This window comes from Mesoplodon bidens (genome assembly GCF_964165515.1).
Source record: "Mesoplodon bidens genome assembly, chromosome: 5".
In the NCBI taxonomy this organism is placed as follows: Eukaryota; Metazoa; Chordata; class Mammalia; order Artiodactyla; family Ziphiidae; genus Mesoplodon; species Mesoplodon bidens.
This window is the reverse complement of record NC_138161.1, coordinates 4,896,774-4,913,625: the sequence shown is the minus strand read 5'-3', so window position 1 is coordinate 4,913,625 and position 16,852 is coordinate 4,896,774. Positions and strand designations below refer to the sequence as shown.

At 49.6% G+C, this 16,852-nt stretch overlaps 1 protein-coding gene across 1 annotated transcript in view; it reads left to right on the top strand.

The window, feature by feature from the left end:
- Positions 1-13,387: 13,387 nt before the first annotated feature.
- Positions 13,388-16,852, top strand: part of FAM3B (FAM3 metabolism regulating signaling molecule B) — a 52,000-nt gene continuing 48,535 nt past the window's right edge. Inside the window, exon 1 of the mRNA XM_081235158.1 lies at positions 13,388-13,496. Within this exon, the coding sequence (XP_081091284.1) occupies positions 13,448-13,496 (49 nt within the window). The 5' untranslated portion in view covers positions 13,388-13,447. The remainder of the gene's footprint in view (positions 13,497-16,852) is intronic.

Below are 16,852 nucleotides of genomic sequence, written 5' to 3'. Positions count from 1 at the left end.
TTCTGGCATTGATTTCCACCGTTCTGTCTTCCAGCTCACTTATTCGTTCTTCTGCCTCAGTTATTCTGCCATTGATTCTTCTAGGGTATTTTTCATTTCGGTTGTTGTATTATTCATCTCTGTGTTCTTTATTTTTTTTATTTTTATTTTTATTTTTTTTGCAGTACATCGGCCTCTCACTGTTGTGGCCTCTCCCATTGCGGAGCACAGGCTCCAGACGCACAGGCTCAGCGGCCATGGCTCACGGGCCCAGCTGCTCTGCGGCATGTGGGATCTTCCCGGACCGGGGCACGAACCTGTGTCCCCTGCATCGGCAGGCGGACTCTCAACCACTGCGCCACCAGGGAAGCCCCCATCTCTGTGTTCTTTAAATCTTCCCGCTCTTTGTTAAACATTTCTTGTGTCTTCCTGGTCTGTGTGTCCATTCTTTTTATGAGATTTTGGATCATCTTTACTATCATTACTCTGAAATCTTTTTCAGGTAGATCACCTATCTCCTCTTCGTTCAGTTGTTCTTCTGGGTTTTTAATCTTATTCCTTCATTTGCAACATATGTCTCTGTCGTCTCAGTTTGTCTAACTTTCTGTGCTTGTGGTCTCCTTTCCACAGGCTGCAGGATTGTAGGTCCTCTTGCTTCTAGTGTCTGCCCCCTCGTCGGTGAGGCTGGTCCAGGGGCTTGTGCAGGCTTCCTGGTGGGAGGGACTGGTGCCTGCCCTCTGGTGGATGGAGCTGGGTCTTGTCCCTCTGATGGTCAGGGCCATGTCAAGGGGTGTGTTTTGAGGTGGCTGTGAACTCAGTACGACTTTATGCAGCTTGTCTTCTGATGGGTGGGGCTGTGTTGTTTGGCCTGAGGCTTTCTGGCAGTGGATCCTGCAGGTTGTTGGGTGGGGCCGGGTCTTGGTGCTGAAGTGTGGACCTTCGGGAGAGCTCACTCCAATCAGTATTCCCTGGGGCTTCCGCTGTCAGTGTCCTTGCCCCAACAGTGAGCTATAGTCAACTTTTGCCTCCCCAGGAGATCCTCCCTAGGTAGGTGTAGCCCAGGTTCCTATGGAGGTACTGCTTTGTGCTGGGTCCCGGTACAGGTGAGACCTTGTGTGCACCCTCCAAGAGTGGAGTTTATTTTTCCCCCAGCCCTGAGGATCTCCTTACCTCAAGCCCTGCTGACCTTCAAGCTAAATGCTCTGAGGGTTCTTCCACCCAATGCCAGACACTCAGACTGTCTTGGAGGGCTATTTTTCTATGGGAGTGTCCCTTTGTAGCCTGCACGGATCTAATATTTTTGGGTGTGAGGGTTGTTTTTAGTATAGATGTCTGCCACCTCTTTCCTCCGTGTATGCTGGCCATTATCCCCTCTGATAGGAGGTGTGACTGATGTTGTGCTGACCAGAGCCTGCACTGGATATGGAACAGGGCCTCTCCTTTGCTCTGTGGTTGTCCCTGCCTGTCAGGGGCAGGGTCTGCTCCCTAGTTATTGGATTAGAGGTCCTCAGATCTGTTTCTTAGCTGTGTTTCTGATCTGTGGTGCAAGGTAGTTGGGATTGGAGCACTTCCACTGGGAGAGAAGCCACTGTTCACCTGTGGGTGTGCTCTGTTGTGTCACCTTTCACCCATTGTGCGAGCTCTCAGATTACACTGTTGTTGGCACTGCTCTCAGCCCCACCTTAACCATGGGCATGCCAGCAACTGGCCCTGGTGTCTCACAGACGTTGCTTTCACCAGGCCACCAGCATAGCTCCACTGAAGTCAGGTCCCAGAATTGCAGTAATCATGGATCTGGAACTGCTGTGGGCAAGATGGGAGCATCTCAGACTCTGACCTGGCCCAACCCTCATGTGTATGTGCCCACAAAGTCTACAGCTGCTAAAGCTAGACCCATCTTGGCTATGGGAGCACTCACTGTCCATTCAGATGTTCTGTAAGTGCTGGGTTTACAAAGCTGGTCACAGGGGTGTCAATTTGCAGTTTGCCCATCTGCAAGGAGAGATTTCAGCTTTTCCTCCTTAGTTGCACAGCCCCTGGGGCTCAGCTGTGGTTTCAGCCCCACCTCTGAATGTGGGCCACCCACAGGGGTCTGTTCCCGAGGCTGCTACGGAGCACACAATTCCTCCCCGGCAAGGAGGGGACATGGAGGTGATGGTGGCTGGGTTGTGAGAGTGCCCGCTGTGGTGGGGACAGGCTGCAGAGGAGGAGGTGGCAGCAGCTGGGGTCACAGGAGCCCCGGTGGGGATGGGTCATGCCTGGGAGCCTGCAGCCACGGGCACAAGAGAGCAGGCCCCGGCGGGAGCCCTTCCTAGTGCCTGGGGAGGCAGCAGCTGGTGTGTGGGGGGAGACTGCAGTGGCGGCCCCACCCCTTGCACATCACTCAACAAAGGCGCTTCACTTCTATGGCAGTCTGGGTTTCCGACACAAGCATTCCTGGTTGCAGAGCTCCTCACTTCTGTCCCCTCAGGCTGTCTCCTTGCAGCCAGCAGCAGTCCCTCCCTGGGTCTGCTCTCCAAACGCCCCGTCCCAGCACCCAGCCCCTGTGCACACCAGCGGACACTCATCTCAGGCTGGGGCTCACAGGGCTGTGGCACGGACCATCTGTGCAGGTCTCACTGTGTCCTGCCTGCCACAGACCAGTTGCTGCATCTCCTCCGACTGCCGCCGAAGCTCTTCTGTCCCAACTGAGCTCCCCGCCGGAGAGGGTCTTCCCCAGATGCGGGAGCCTCTCCTCTCCTTCAGCTCCCTCCCACCAGGGGTGCAGGTCCTGTCCCACTTCCTCTCCTCTTCCTTTTCCCTTCTTCTTTCCTTTGTCCTACCTGGTTATGCAGGGATCTTTTAGGTGTCTGAGGTTCTCTGCTAGTGTTCAGGCAGTGCTTTGTGACAATTGATCCATTTGTGGATGTATTCTTTTTTTTTTTTTTTTGCAGTACACGGGCCTCTCACTGTTGTGGCCTCTCCCGTTGCGGAGCACAGGCTCCGGACACGCAGGCTCAGCGGCCATGGCTCATGGGCCCAGCTGCTCCGCGGCATGTGGGATCCTCCCGGACCGGGGCACGAACCTGTGTCCCCCGCATTGGCAGGCGGACTCTCAACCACTGCGCCACCAGGGAAGCCTTGTGGATGTATTCATGATGCATTTGTGGGGAGATGAACTGCACATCCTCCTAGTCCTCCAACATCTTGACTCCTTTTTCACTTGCCTCATTTCCGTCTACTGTGTTCCTACTAGGTTTTCATAAGCATTTATTTTCTCTGGGGCTTCTCTGAGTGACTTCACCTTTTTTTTCCAGGTCTTTCTTGAGTTTGGTCAGCTTGAATTTTATCTCCTCCAGTGATTTTGCTTTTTCCCCTAATCTTTGCACATCTTCATATGGGCCTCCTTCATGCAAGGAATTGCTTCAATGAGTTGTTTTTGGTTTTTAAAAAAAAAAAAAAATTTGTGATGGGGCTTCCTTGGTGGCGCAGTGGTTGAGAGTCCACCTGCCAATGCAGGGGACACGGGTTCGTGCCCCAGTCCAGGAAGATTCCACATGCCATGGAGCAGCTAGGCCCGTGAGCCATGGCTGCTGAGCCTACACGTCCGGAGCCTGTGCTCCGCAACAGGAGAGGCCACAACAGTGAGAGGCCCACGTACCGCAAAAAAAAAAAAAAAAATTGTGATGAAACACATGCTTCTGTTCTCTACCTGCTTTCTGAAGACCCTTTTCTGGTGAGTGTTCTTCATTAGATGGTAAGTTTTGTTCCTCTTTTTCACACTTTAAAAAAAAAAAACACCTGTTCATAATTATGCTTGAGTTGCTTTTTTAGATCAGACACTCACTCACTCACCATGGAACTGTAGAACAGCTACTTGCTGGAGGTTCCAATGGAGCAGCAAGTGTAGGTTTCACCCAACCTCCGAGTCTCACAATTCTAATATTCTCGGCTGCCAAGTAAGTGGACTGTTTTCTGGAAATGTGGAACGTGTGTTTGCAGTTTCACAGCCCCGGTTCTTCTGATTCTCCCAGGCGTGCCATCAGCCCTGCTCCCTCTCCTTCCCTTTTCCCTTGTTGAAAAGCAGGAACAGGCTTTCACACTTCAGTGTGAGCCCCTCGTGTGGGGAAATGAATGTTTTCTGGTGCCTTCTGAGGCTGGGTGCTGCTGGAACCTGTAATCACTGGCCATCCTTTATCACTTCATTCCTTCCCCTACTTACACTGAAAATGCAGGGTTCAGGGCATGAAGTTCATTTTTTGTTTCATTTTTCTGGTTTCTCTTCTGTGACTTCCGAGAGAAGCAGAGAGGGTTGCTATCTAACATGCCCATGTTCATACTAGATGTTTGGTCTTCCAGGGTTTTTTCTTTTTCTTTTTCTTTCTTTTTTTTTTTTTTTCCTTTGGTTGCACCACACTGCATGTGGGATCTTAGTTTCTGGACCAGGGGTTGAACCCGTGCCCCTTGCAGTAGAAGCATGGAGTCCTAACCACTGGAGTGCCAGGGAATTCCCTGGTCTTCCATTGTTATTGTATATATTTTGATATCATTTAAGGTTTTTGTTTGCTTGTTTGTTTTTTCTACAGGAATGTTGAGTTTGGTTATGTAAATGTTTTTAAACTTTTTAATTGAAACTTGGGTAAAGCTTTAATACAAATATATTTATTGCTGTGTTATTCAAGGTGGAAAAAATGGAAGTGATCTACGAGTCCAACAGTAAAGAAATAGAGTAACTATTACACGTTCATAGGGTGGAATAATCAGCAACCATTAAAAATATACAGGCAGACTTTGGGGATGTTAACAGGTTTGGTTCCAAACCAGCACAACAAAGCAAATATCACAATAAAGCGAGTCACACAAAAATTTTGGCTTCCCAGTGCATGTAAAAGTTATGTTTACACTATACTGTAGTTTATTAAATGTACAACATATGTCTCTAAAAAATATACCTGCCTTAATTAAAAAATACTTTATTGCTAAAAAATGCTAACCATCATCTGAACCTGCACTGAGTTGTAGTAGTAACAACAAAGATCACTGATCACAGATCACCACAACTAATATAATAGTAATGAAAAAGTTTGAGATATTGTGAAAATTATCAAAATGTGACCCAGAGACATGATGTAGGCAAATGCTATTGGAAAAATGGTGCCAACAGACTTGCTTGATGCAGGGTTGCCACAAACATTCACTTTGTAAAAAAACACAAAATCTATGAAGTGCAATAAAACGTCTGCCTGCATTTTAATAATTTAAAGGTCAGGAAATGATTATATTATATTAAAAGAAAAAATAAAATAAACTGTTTATGCAGTGAGATCAATAATTTTAAATGCACCCCTACATTTATGGAAACGCACACACAAACACATACAGAAAATATATGGTATCACTTACTTGTGGAATCTAAAAGAAAATGATACAAGTGAACTTATTTACAAAATGGAAATAGACTCACAGATATAGAAAACAAACTGATGGTTACCAAAGGGGAAGGGGGGTGAGGGATAAATTAGGAGTTTGGAATTAGCAGATACACACTACTGTATATAAAATAGATAACCAACAAGGACCTACTGTATAGCACAGGGAACTATACTCAATATCTTATATTAACCTATAATGGAAAAGAATCTGAAAAAGAATATATATATATATATATATATATATATATACACAGTTATATATATTCAGTTATATATATATATATATATATTCAGTTTTATATATATGTATAACTGAATCACTTTGCTGTATACCGGAAACTAACAAACACAACACTCTAAATCAACTATACTTCAGTTTTAAAAAAAATTTAAGGAAGGGTAAAAAAAAGAGAGAGAGAGACCAAAGACTGGAAAAAAAATGCATCAAAAAGTCAGATAAGTTATTTCTAAAAGAACTCCAGGTGATTTACAATATTCTTTTTAAAAATTCTGTGTTTTCTAAATGTATATTACTTTTACAATGAGGAAAAAAGCAACCTGCTCATTATTTTCTTCCACTTGACCCTGTTCTTATTTCGTTCTCTGTCTTGGTGGATGGCAACCCCTCTGGCCATCACAAACTGGGCAGGAATCCCGAGTCATCCCATGCCCTCCCTTTCCTTATTCCCCACCCCAAACCACTTTTGGCCCTCCCTCCTAAAGAGCTGAAACTCCCTCACCCTCACCAGGATTGTTGTAGCCCTCTGTCCTCTGGGTTCTTGAGTTGGTTCCCATATTCATTTCCTCATCCCATCTTGAAACCACCTTCTGTATATGAGCTGGACCACTCCCAGCCTAAACACTTCCATGGCTCATGGCAGCTGCAGAAGAAAAATCAGTATACAAGTACTCAAGGCCAGCCCCTGTCTGACCTGACTCTACCTCTCCCAGGACACATCTGTCACACTCCAGTGTCTAGGTAGCCTGCATTCTGGCACAGTACCTGGAGGTAGTAACAATCATCAAATTATGTAATAACTGGCACACAGTAGACTCCAAACAATCAGAGCAGATGCCGGCTGTGCCAGCTGCAGTGGGCTGACTGGATCTTCCCCGCTGGGAATGGAACAGGTGTAATGCGCAAAGCGTAGAGGAAGGGATTCAGCCTGGCACCCAGTTCCAAATAGAACCAGTTCTAAGCCATGCTAGAAAAATGATGATTTGTCCTGGTTTAGGAGTGTGAAAGGGTAGGAATCTCAGATTCCTACCCGGCAACTGTGACAATATCCAATCCGTGTTTTGATTGTTTTTGAATAGCATTCGGTTTGAATAGCATTTTCTATGTCACCTCTGCACTTTCACTATTTCCTTGGATACTCTGGTCACCTGATCAAGAGAGCTGGAGCAGATGGCAGCCCTGGGTTATAAAAAGCAGAGGGTCTGTCAGGTCAGGGCTTTATTTGGATATTGTTCCAGTGAAGCTCTTCAAATTCACACTCCACTCATCAGTGGATGAAATCAGTCACCTGACTGCTGTTAAGATTATTATTTGTTAAATCCTTGCTAATTTTGGAGGCATCTGCTTATTTGTAAGATTCATCTTTTTCTTCTGTGTACCACACATTTTGTGAACTGTTGCTTCTTTTGCTTGGCCCATTTTTCACTTGGGGTTTCTCGTTTGCTCTGCCTTGAGAGCATTAGTGCTTTACATCACCCGGGATCTTGTTAAAATGCATGCTCTGATTCTGTAGGGCTGGGGCTGGGCCTCCTGACAAGCTCCCAGTGATGTGATGCTGCTCCGTGGGGCCCCTTAAGTAGCAAGGTCTAGATAACACCCTCTCCCCAAACCCCCCATCAGGAAACACCCTGCCTAGTTACTACCTCTCATCCTTCAGGCCCCAGCCCGGCCTCATCTCCCCCTGGAAGCCCTCCAGGTCCCCCTGAGATGGGATAAAAACCAAGCACTCCCCCTGATGATGTGAGTCAGCTCGGCCCATGTCCCAGCCTGACTGTCACCTGCCAGGAAACAGGCAGTGGGGAGGTGGTCGGCACTGTTTACCAGAATCCTGCTCTACGCCTGGCTTCCGGATCCGTGAATGAATGGTTGCTTGCTTGTGTTTCTCTGTGCCTTTTACAATCTCATTAAAACATTTTGAATCCTCAGACAGTAAACATCTTAAATGTACTAGGTGGGCGTGTTGAGAGCCATTTCTGTACCTGAGCTTGGCCAAAACCTGTCAGTTTTCGGAATTCCGTGGCGGTCCAGTAGTTAGGACTCCGGGCTTTCACTGCTGAGGGCCCAGCTTCAATCCCTGGTCAGGGAACTGAGATCCTGCAAGCCACGCAGCACGGCCAAAATAAGAAAAAAGAGAAGAAAAAAACATGTCAGTTTCCCTCTTGGAGAGCTGCTGTGAGCCTCCCATGGGTGCACCTATGCCCTCCAGCCCCCTCCAGGCGTCCATCTGTGGACCGAGCAGGGAACGCGCTTTGAACTTTTCTAGCCCCTCCAGGATGCAGAAGGCCATGCGAGTAGGTCACACGTGCGGTGGCCCGGGCGGCTGCTCTCACGATTCCTAAGGCGGCGGCCTTGCATCACTCATCAGTAAGGCCTGTGTTTCCCTTGTCCCCGTAAAACTAGCTCACATGCTGAGCCTCAGGCCTGCTCTTCTAAGGCTTCCATGGGGCAGCTATGTGACCGATGTGGGCAGGGCCCCTCTGACAATCCCCTCCCTATAAGATATGGATGCTAGCGGCCACCTGACCACGGGCACTCAGGTTTGCATGACACAGGCTCTGCTTATCTTTCTGTCCCAGCACTTGCCGTGTTGCCTGACAGGTAGTGGTAACTCGGTTGGTGTTCTTTCATCGAATATATGAACAAATGAATGAATGAAAGCATTCACTAAGCTGAACTCTTCAAAGAAATAGGAGGTGTGAATAGCAGCAGTTTTTGACATCTTTAAAAGAGAAGAAAGTGTATCTAAGCAACAGAACTCCACCCCCTGCCAGGAACAGCAAAACTGAGGCTTTCCTGTGGGTCCTTTATTGGGGAAACCTCAAGTAGATTTGTAAAAAGCAGGTAAATATACAGTCAATCAACTCATCACGGGGAGAGGAAGAAGGAAGAGGTGTTCCCTGCAGCTACGGTTAAAACAAACACGGGGCTTATCTGTCTATTTGCTTGGTCATTTGTCCAGTCATTGAAGAAATATTGAGGGAGTGCCAGCTGTGACCGGGTCCTGTCCAAGGCCCTGGGGATTCTGCTGTGAATGGGTCAAGGGCCCTATCTATCGTCACGGAACTTGTGGTCTGACAGAGAGGATTACACTCCAGATGACAAGCCAGGTAACATGAAAATGCCTCAACTAGAGTAGGTCCCCTACACATGAACGAGTTCCATTCCGAAAGCGCGTTCATAAGTCCAATTTGCTCGCAAGTCCAACAAAGTTAGCCTAGGTACCCAATCAACACAATTGGCTACATAGTACTGTACTGTAATAGCCCCATTTGCAACAGCGCCCAGGTTGAATAACCCCACGTACTAACTCAGTAGAGCCTAATTCTGTCTATACCCTGGAGCTACCTAGAGTTCTTCTCAAAATGTCACTTCCTGGGCTCCTTTCTGGACAATGACATCAGAACCTCAGGGGTGAGGCCTTTTGGTTCTGCAGATGCGCCTTGTGATTCCATCGTGCGTCCCCAGCTGAGAACAGCGGCCTCCACCAGCATCCACCATAATGGTGGAAATCGTGGGCTGGGGAAGGTTGGTATTTGGGGACTTTTTCCGTTCCTTGCTATTTCCCAGCATACATTTTTTTCTAACACCGGCTGCCAGTGGCAGGGTGTGGAGCGGGGAGTAGCCTGAAGACAAAGCGCTTTTTGTGGTCTGCTCAGTGTGAGCGCCTCCCTCTGCGTGCTAATGGTTTCCAACTGTGCCCTGGTGCCCAGAGAGCAGGCCAGGGCTCTCTCCTGCTCCCTTTCCAGAAGCCTCACTGGCCATTTACGTTTGTCACTATTAGCTTCAAACCCCACAGGAACTGCAGGTGAGTTTTCATTTCATCTTTATGAAAACTATGGAGGTAGAGGGTTAGTAACAATCATCAACATCATGCTGTCTTAGAAGTGAGAAAACTAAGGGCTAGAAGAATTAGGGGAACTAGTTAGAAAAATGGCACAGCTGGGATTGGAATGCAGAATTTATCAATTCAAATCCAACACAGTCTTCACGTTACTCCATTGCTTTCCAGAGTCCATTTGTTCGTTCATTCATTCATTTATTCAGAAGGCATTGAAAATTTGCTCTGTACCTAGTATGGTTTTAGTTCCTGGATAAACAAGTCTTAGAGAATTCCTGTCCACAAGTAAGAGGAACGGCTCATCGGAATACAGTGTGATAAATGCCCCCGGAGGAGCACGAAGGAGAGGGCCCATCGTGCTGAGCTGCCCACAGCCCAAGTCTCACCAGCCGTGTGACAATGAACAACTCACTGCACTTCTCAGATCCTCAGCTGCCTCATCTGTAAAATGAGTAGAACAATTCTACCCTCCCTGGATTGTCATGCTATAAAGTGACGTCATGGAAGTCACAGGTCTCATTAAGGGTCTGTTCATTCATTCACCACTCTGTGAACATACTGGGGGAGGAAGGGAGGAAGGTGATGACCATGTGAACCCGAGTCAGTGAAAAAAGTGAAAACTTCTCTTGTTTCTCTCCTTAGAAAGAAGGCAGGCATTTTTATTAAACGGGTTTTTAAATTTTTGCTTGTCACCTCTTGAAAAACATGTGTGTGTGTGTGTGTGTGTGTGTGTGTGTGTGTGTGTAACTACTTGTCACTCCATTGGTCACTGTTAGACTTTATGAGGGAAAAGCAGCTTTTGGCTTTTAAAAGGGACGTTTCCATCACGAGAACAGAGCAAGCCAGGTTCCTTGGCACAATCGCTATAAGGCTATGCAACCAAGGAGGTTTTGCTTTGCATTCCTCGCCAGGTATTCTGACTTGTTTTCCACCCTCTGAGGCCAAGAACAATCTGTGAGAATGATTTTTATGTTTTTATTTCTCTCAGAAAACCTCTCTTCTCCAGCCAGATCCTGTGTTGATCAAACACACCTTAGCTGTCAACACTGATAATGGTGATAACTGGAGATCCACTCCTCTCCCTGATCCGGTGGCCTGAACTCGAATTACAGTTACTGCTAGGAGCCAGAAGCACTGTTTTATGGAATAAATGTCCATAAGTACAAGTTTATTACCACTCCCAGTTGAATGCAGTTCGAGGCCCTTGAAGATCAGGCCTTCAAAGAGATAAGATTTGTACGTAACACAAAGGTGTGGAGACCTTGCCATGGGCAAGCCACTGAACCCATGAGTATCAATTTCCTTATCGGCAAGATAAGGGTTTGGAGAACACTCCCCATAAGAGGTCTCCTTCCAGCTCCTGGAAGGGCGTGTAACCCCAGGTTTGGACTATCACTGCTTGTGTCCCCCCACCCCCCGTTCATATGTGGAAGCCCTAACCTACAGCAAGATGGTATTTGGACATGGGATCCCTGGGGGTAATTGGGTCTAGATGAGGTCATGAGGGTGAAGCCTCCTGACGGGATCAGTGTTCTGATAAGAAGAGGAAGAGACACCAGAGGGCTCTCTCTCTCTCAGATACACACACACACACACACACACACACACACACACTCTTTCTCTCGGTCATGTGAGAGGTCAGCTGTCTGCAAGCCTAGAAGAGAGAACTCACCAGGAACCTAATCTGCAGGAACCTTGATCTTGGGCTTCCAGCCTTCAGAACTGGAGAAAATAAATTTCTAGGATTGAAGCCCCCCAGCCTGTGCTATTTTGGTACAGCAGCCCCAGATGACTAACACAACTGCACTGGGATTAAAATGCTTGTGGGGGGTGGGGGTTGAACTAAGTGAAGCCTGGACTTTTCACCTGCTCTGCATTTTTGGAGGCATCCATCGTTCAACACATATTTTATTCCTGAGCGCTTCCTGGGTGCCCCACCTGTGCTGGGCGCTGGGGCCGTAGAGAATAAACACAGCCCCAGCCTGCCAGCATCCTACAGGCCAGCAGGTGCGGCAGCCATGGAGAGAAGCCATTAACCCGGCTTTATAACAAATTGAGAAAAGAACCGTGAGGGGCACGGGTCGGGAGAATGACGGGGAGGTGGGGAGCATTTTCACAGAAACATTTTAATATGAAAGTTAATTCTAAAGCACTTCAACCAGGGCTCCTCATACTTTTTTTTTTTTTTTTTTTTTTTGCGGTACGCGGGCCTCTCACTGTTGTGGCCTCTCCCGTTTGTGGAGCACAGGCTCCGGACGCGCAGGCTCAGCGGCCATGGCTCACGGGCCCAGCCGCTCCGCGGCATGTGGGATCTTCCCGGACCGGGGCACGAACCCGCGTCCCCTGCATCGGCAGGCGGACTCTCAACCACTGCGCCACCAGGGAAGCCCACGTTTTGTTTTGTTTTTCAATGAAGCATGATTATAAAGGGACAGAGGACTGCAGCGGGGAAGCCAAGCCCTGACCTGAAGAAGTGGCGAGGATTGTGCTGGTGGACGGAGCACTGAATGGGGGCTTCCTGGCTGAGGGAGCTCATACACTACACCTGAAGTGGGCCATTTCCAACATCCAGCTCTTTTTCTTTTTTATTGAAGTGTAGTTGACTTACAGTGTGGTGGCAATCTCTGCTGTACAGCAAAGTGACTCAGTTATACACATATAGACATTCTTTTTTTTAATACTCTTTTCCATTATGTTTATCACAGGATATTGAGTATAGTTCCCTGTCCTATAGATTAGGACCTTGTTGTTTATCCATGCTCAGTGTAATAGTCTGCATCTACCAACCCCCAACCCCCAGTCCATCCATCTCCCTCCCCCCTTCCCCCTTGGCAACCACAAGTTCATAACGACACAGGCCTTCATCAAAAAACAAGAAAAATCTCAACTAAACAACCTAACCTAGCACCTAAAAGAATTAGAAAAAGAAGAACAGGGCTTCCCTGGTGGCACAGTGGTTTAGAATCCGCCTGCCAGTGCAGGGGACATGGGTTCGTGCCCCGGCCCGGGAAGATCCCACATGCCGCAGAGTGGCTGGGCCCATGAGCCATGGCCGCTGAGCCTGCGCGTCCAGAGCCTGTGCTCCGCAACGGGAGAGGCCCGCATACCGCAAAAAAAAAAAACAAAAAAAAAAAAAAAAAGAAAAAGAAAAAGAAGAACAAACAAAATGTAGAGTCAGCAGAAGAAGGAAATAATAACGATCAGGGAGGAAATAAATAAAATAGATATTAAAAAAAACAACAGTAAAAATCAACAAAGCCAAGAGCTGGTTCTTTGAAAAGGTAAACAAAATTGACAAACCTCTGGCTAGGCTCACCAAGAAGAAAAGAGAGAGAACCCAAATAAACAAAATAAGAAATGAAAAAGGAGAAATCTCAACTGATACTGCAGAAATACAAAAAAAAACCCATAAAAGAATGCTATGAACAATTACAGGCCAACAAATTTGGCAACCTAGAAGAAATACACAACTTTCTAGAAACATACAGCCCACCCTTTTGGAATGCACTCCCCTTAGCCTCGGGAACTTGGCTGTGGGCATCGCACAGAGCAGCCTCATACAGGGAGCAGGCTCATTTGGTCGAGCAATTTCAGCAAACACAACCCCAGGCAAGCCTAAGGGAGTGCAGGGGCCACCAGGCAGGGCCGCCTTAGGAAGGTCGCTGTGGGCTCCTGCTTCTCCCGGGGGTCTACTCGGCAGGGAAAATGGTGTGGGCCCAAGGGAGCACGTGGAGGGGACAGGAAAGGCGGTGATGGAACCCGGGGAACACGTGGGGAGGTGCGTGGGGGGCAGGAAAGGCGGTGATGGACGCAAAGGCCACACCCACACCCGGCATCTGCGACGCGGGAGAGGCTGTAGAGATGAGAGTTGCTTCACCTGGCGTCCGGCGGGAGGGGAAGCCCGCGCGGATTCGACGTGCGGCCCCAGAGCGGCGGGAGAGCCTGTGTAGACCCGGCCACGCGTACGCGGCGGTGGCGGGGATGGCGTGGACGGCGTGGGCGCGGCGCCGACTGCTCCCAGCGCGCGGAGGTCAGAAGTGGCCAAGTGGCGAGACAAGGGGCGCCGCTCCGGGCCTGGAGGGGCCGGGGGCGGGGCGGGACGGAGGCGGGGGCGGGGTCAGGGCCGAAAGGAGACCCGGGAGCGGGGACGGGGCGGGATGCTGGGCGGGACGCGACCGCGGGGCCCGGGCCGGGGTCGGCTGGGACGTGGGCCGCCGAGCAGGCCGCCGAGGGTGGGAGCGGCACGCCAGGGGCTCTCAGGGACGAGCCCGAGGGTAGCAGCGCGGCGGATTTCCGGAACGGAGAGCCGCACGTCAGGGATGCCCTGCAGGGGTCGGACTCCAGTCCCCCGGCCCTCCTGCTCAGCGCGTGGGACACCTGCGCCTGCCTCCGTCCTCGTCCCCCGAGGGGGCCTGAGCGCGAACACCACTTGACCCAGGACCTCCCGACTGGCTGCCACCTGCGCCCCCGACCCCACCCGAGCGGCCAGGGACCGCGCCCCCCGCAGAGGCTTCCAGAAGCTGCCGCGGGGGAGGGCGAGCCTCTGCTGTTCCCCGAAAGCATCGGCAGGCATGGCGATTCCCGGGGGCGGGGGGGGGCGTGGAAAAGCGGAAAGGAGGGGCAGGTAGGGGGACCAGTGAGGGCTGTCAGAGTGACGTCATGAGAACCGCGTGGCTCGGGGACCCCAGGGGATTCTGCAGGGTCTCGTCCCTCCCTTTTTTCACTCCGTATATCTTCAGTTCTCCAACAACTCCCCGAGGAAAAGTGTTCAAAACGTTGCGATTCCAAGCTTCAACCGCCTCATCCTGAGGCGACTCCTGGAAGCGCCCCGGGCCGGGTGGATGGCTGGAGGGCTGCGATCTTCACAGGAAGAAGGAAAAGAATAGGGGCTGCTGTGATCCATGCGGGGTCCAGGCAGTATGCTCTTGGCTTGATAAGGGGTGATTTGCGTTCAGGAAAGGAGAAGGGCGGGCCTACACAGCTGAGAGCTGTGAACATGTTGCAGCTCACTCCATCCCACCAATCTCTGAGTTTCAGAAATGTTTTCCGTGTCGTTCCATTTAGCGGTTTTGGACTATTTCGTACATATGCTGTTGAGATTTTTTGTTTCGTTTTCTTTCCCGAAGGATTTACATTTTTTCTCTTTGGAATATCCTAGGACAGGCGTCATACAGTGTTTCTTTGGTAGTCCCTTACGTTACTTTTTTCTAAATCAAAACTGAAATGCAGCTAGATTTTCTCTTGATCGCTTATGATAGTGAGAGACAAAATGACCCATGAAGATGATACTATCAGCCATTTGCGGGATGCCTCTCCTGCATCCAGCATTGTTCTAGGTTCCTTCTCTATTCGGTCCTCTGAGGTGTTGTGCCCCTCCCCCCCGCCGCCATTGGCTCACACCCCAGAGCACCCAGCTGCTGATCCAGTTTCCATGCTCTTCCTCCTAAAGATTTCAGCCACTGAAGCCAACAAAAACAGTTTCATAAAGAGTGGAAACCAGCAACAAAGGAAAGGAACTTGGGCGTTGGGTTTCTGTTCTTGTTTCTCGCACGTCTTGCGCTCCAGGTGGGGTGTGTACAAGCAGAGAATGGATTCTCAGGTGGCAGAAGGTGGAGGAGGGAGCGGCATGGCGTGTGGGCCCCACGGCCTCTGTGTGGTCAGTGTGTGCATGTGCATTTCCCCTCGACCCTCGAGGACCTGGTGACCTCGGTTTAGATACATCTTTATGAAAGGGGGCACGACGCTCCAGGAAGGCAGGAGCCCCGACTGCAGGGTCCCAGGTTCTAGCTGAGTGGCTGTGGACTACTGTTGTCCACCTTGCGCACTCCAACTGCCTCACCCTACAAGGGGGGCGGCCGGGGACCTGGCATTGAGCATAGGATTTCACACTGCTCGGGGGGCTTACAGCATCACCCACGCCAAGCACTAGACAATTAGATGCCCCTGTAAATTATAGTACTGGTTTATATTACACTTTTGGCCAAAACTTCTTTTCCAGTCTCCAAATGGACCCTCCCTTCAGCAAACGGGCAACAGTCACTCCAGCCTCCCCTAGGAGCTCATCACTCACTTCTGTATCTATCACTCGAGTTCATGAAAATCGGGTGCCTTTTCTCCCCACAAACGAGTCACCTGTGAAGCCTCACTTCCGCTTCAGTTTCTCACTGTCTCGCTGTGTCAACCACGGCAGCATGATGATGCCGAAGACATATAGGAAACATTTTAAACCGTGGGATAAAAGCACCCCCAGTCACAATTACAGGGATCAAAACAGTCGAAACATTTGGACTTTTCCCGATACCTTAAGTGTTTCAAAGTGGATTTCTGCAGCGAAGGGCGGGACCCAGCTCTTGGTTTCTGCAGGCAAAACCTTTCCCAATGGAAACTCCAAGGTCACCATGGATTATCTGCACAAACACATCTGGGGCCTTTAGGAGACTGTTGGAGAAACAGTCTGCAAGTAACAACTTGACAACAAAAACAAACAAGGCCAGTTCTAAGTGTCCAGATGCACCGCTCTGGACACACCCACCAGTCCTTCCTACGAGCAGTGGCTGTTCATAAAGAAACCCCGGGTAGAGTCAGCATGGGACCTTCACGTGTGTGTTACCATCTGGCCCATCCAGGTTGCAACCCAGAGCACAGGGGAGCAGCCCAGAATGGTGACAGAAAGGCGTTCAGAGGGGTGTCTTTACACTCGGTTCACTGTTCCGGCTTCTTGTGGACCCATTCAGACTCAGATGTCTACACCTTCTGCCAAGCCAGAGTCCGCAGACCCTGGACGGCTGTCTTCTTCCCTACCCATTGCAGACCAGGAAGCTGCTGACGGAGTTCTGATTAGGAAGAGGGTTGAAAGTTTTCACCCAAGAGGTGCCTTCCCCAGCCTCAGGCTTCTTCCCTCTCCCTCCCTCATCTTGCTCCAGGGCAGCCCGATGTCCCACTTGTCATCACCCCCAGCATCCCTGGCTCCAGCTTCCCGACATCACCAGTGCCTCCCCACAGCGCACTGCATGACCCCCTGCACGAGAGGCTTTACGGGTCACTGTACACGTACTCGGCCCCTCTCCCTTGCTGAGTTTTCCTTTGGTCCTGCTCCTGTCTGCACGTGGATCCTCCCTAGGACCCTGTGTTGCTGCTCCACTTTTCATAACTTTGCACTAAAAGGTGAGCTGCCTAAGACCCAGGTCTTTGTCAGTTTTGTCCCCTGATGCATTTGGGGGGCTTAAGTAGTGCCTGACATCTAGTAGATGCTTCCTAAACATTTGGCGAATTGAATTGGATTGAGCTGAGACCTGTAACTACGCAGAGCTGCTCTGTCTGGGTTTCTGGCCCGTCAACAGGTGAACACTTCCTCCCGCAAGGTTGGAAGAGGTCTGAAGAGTCAGC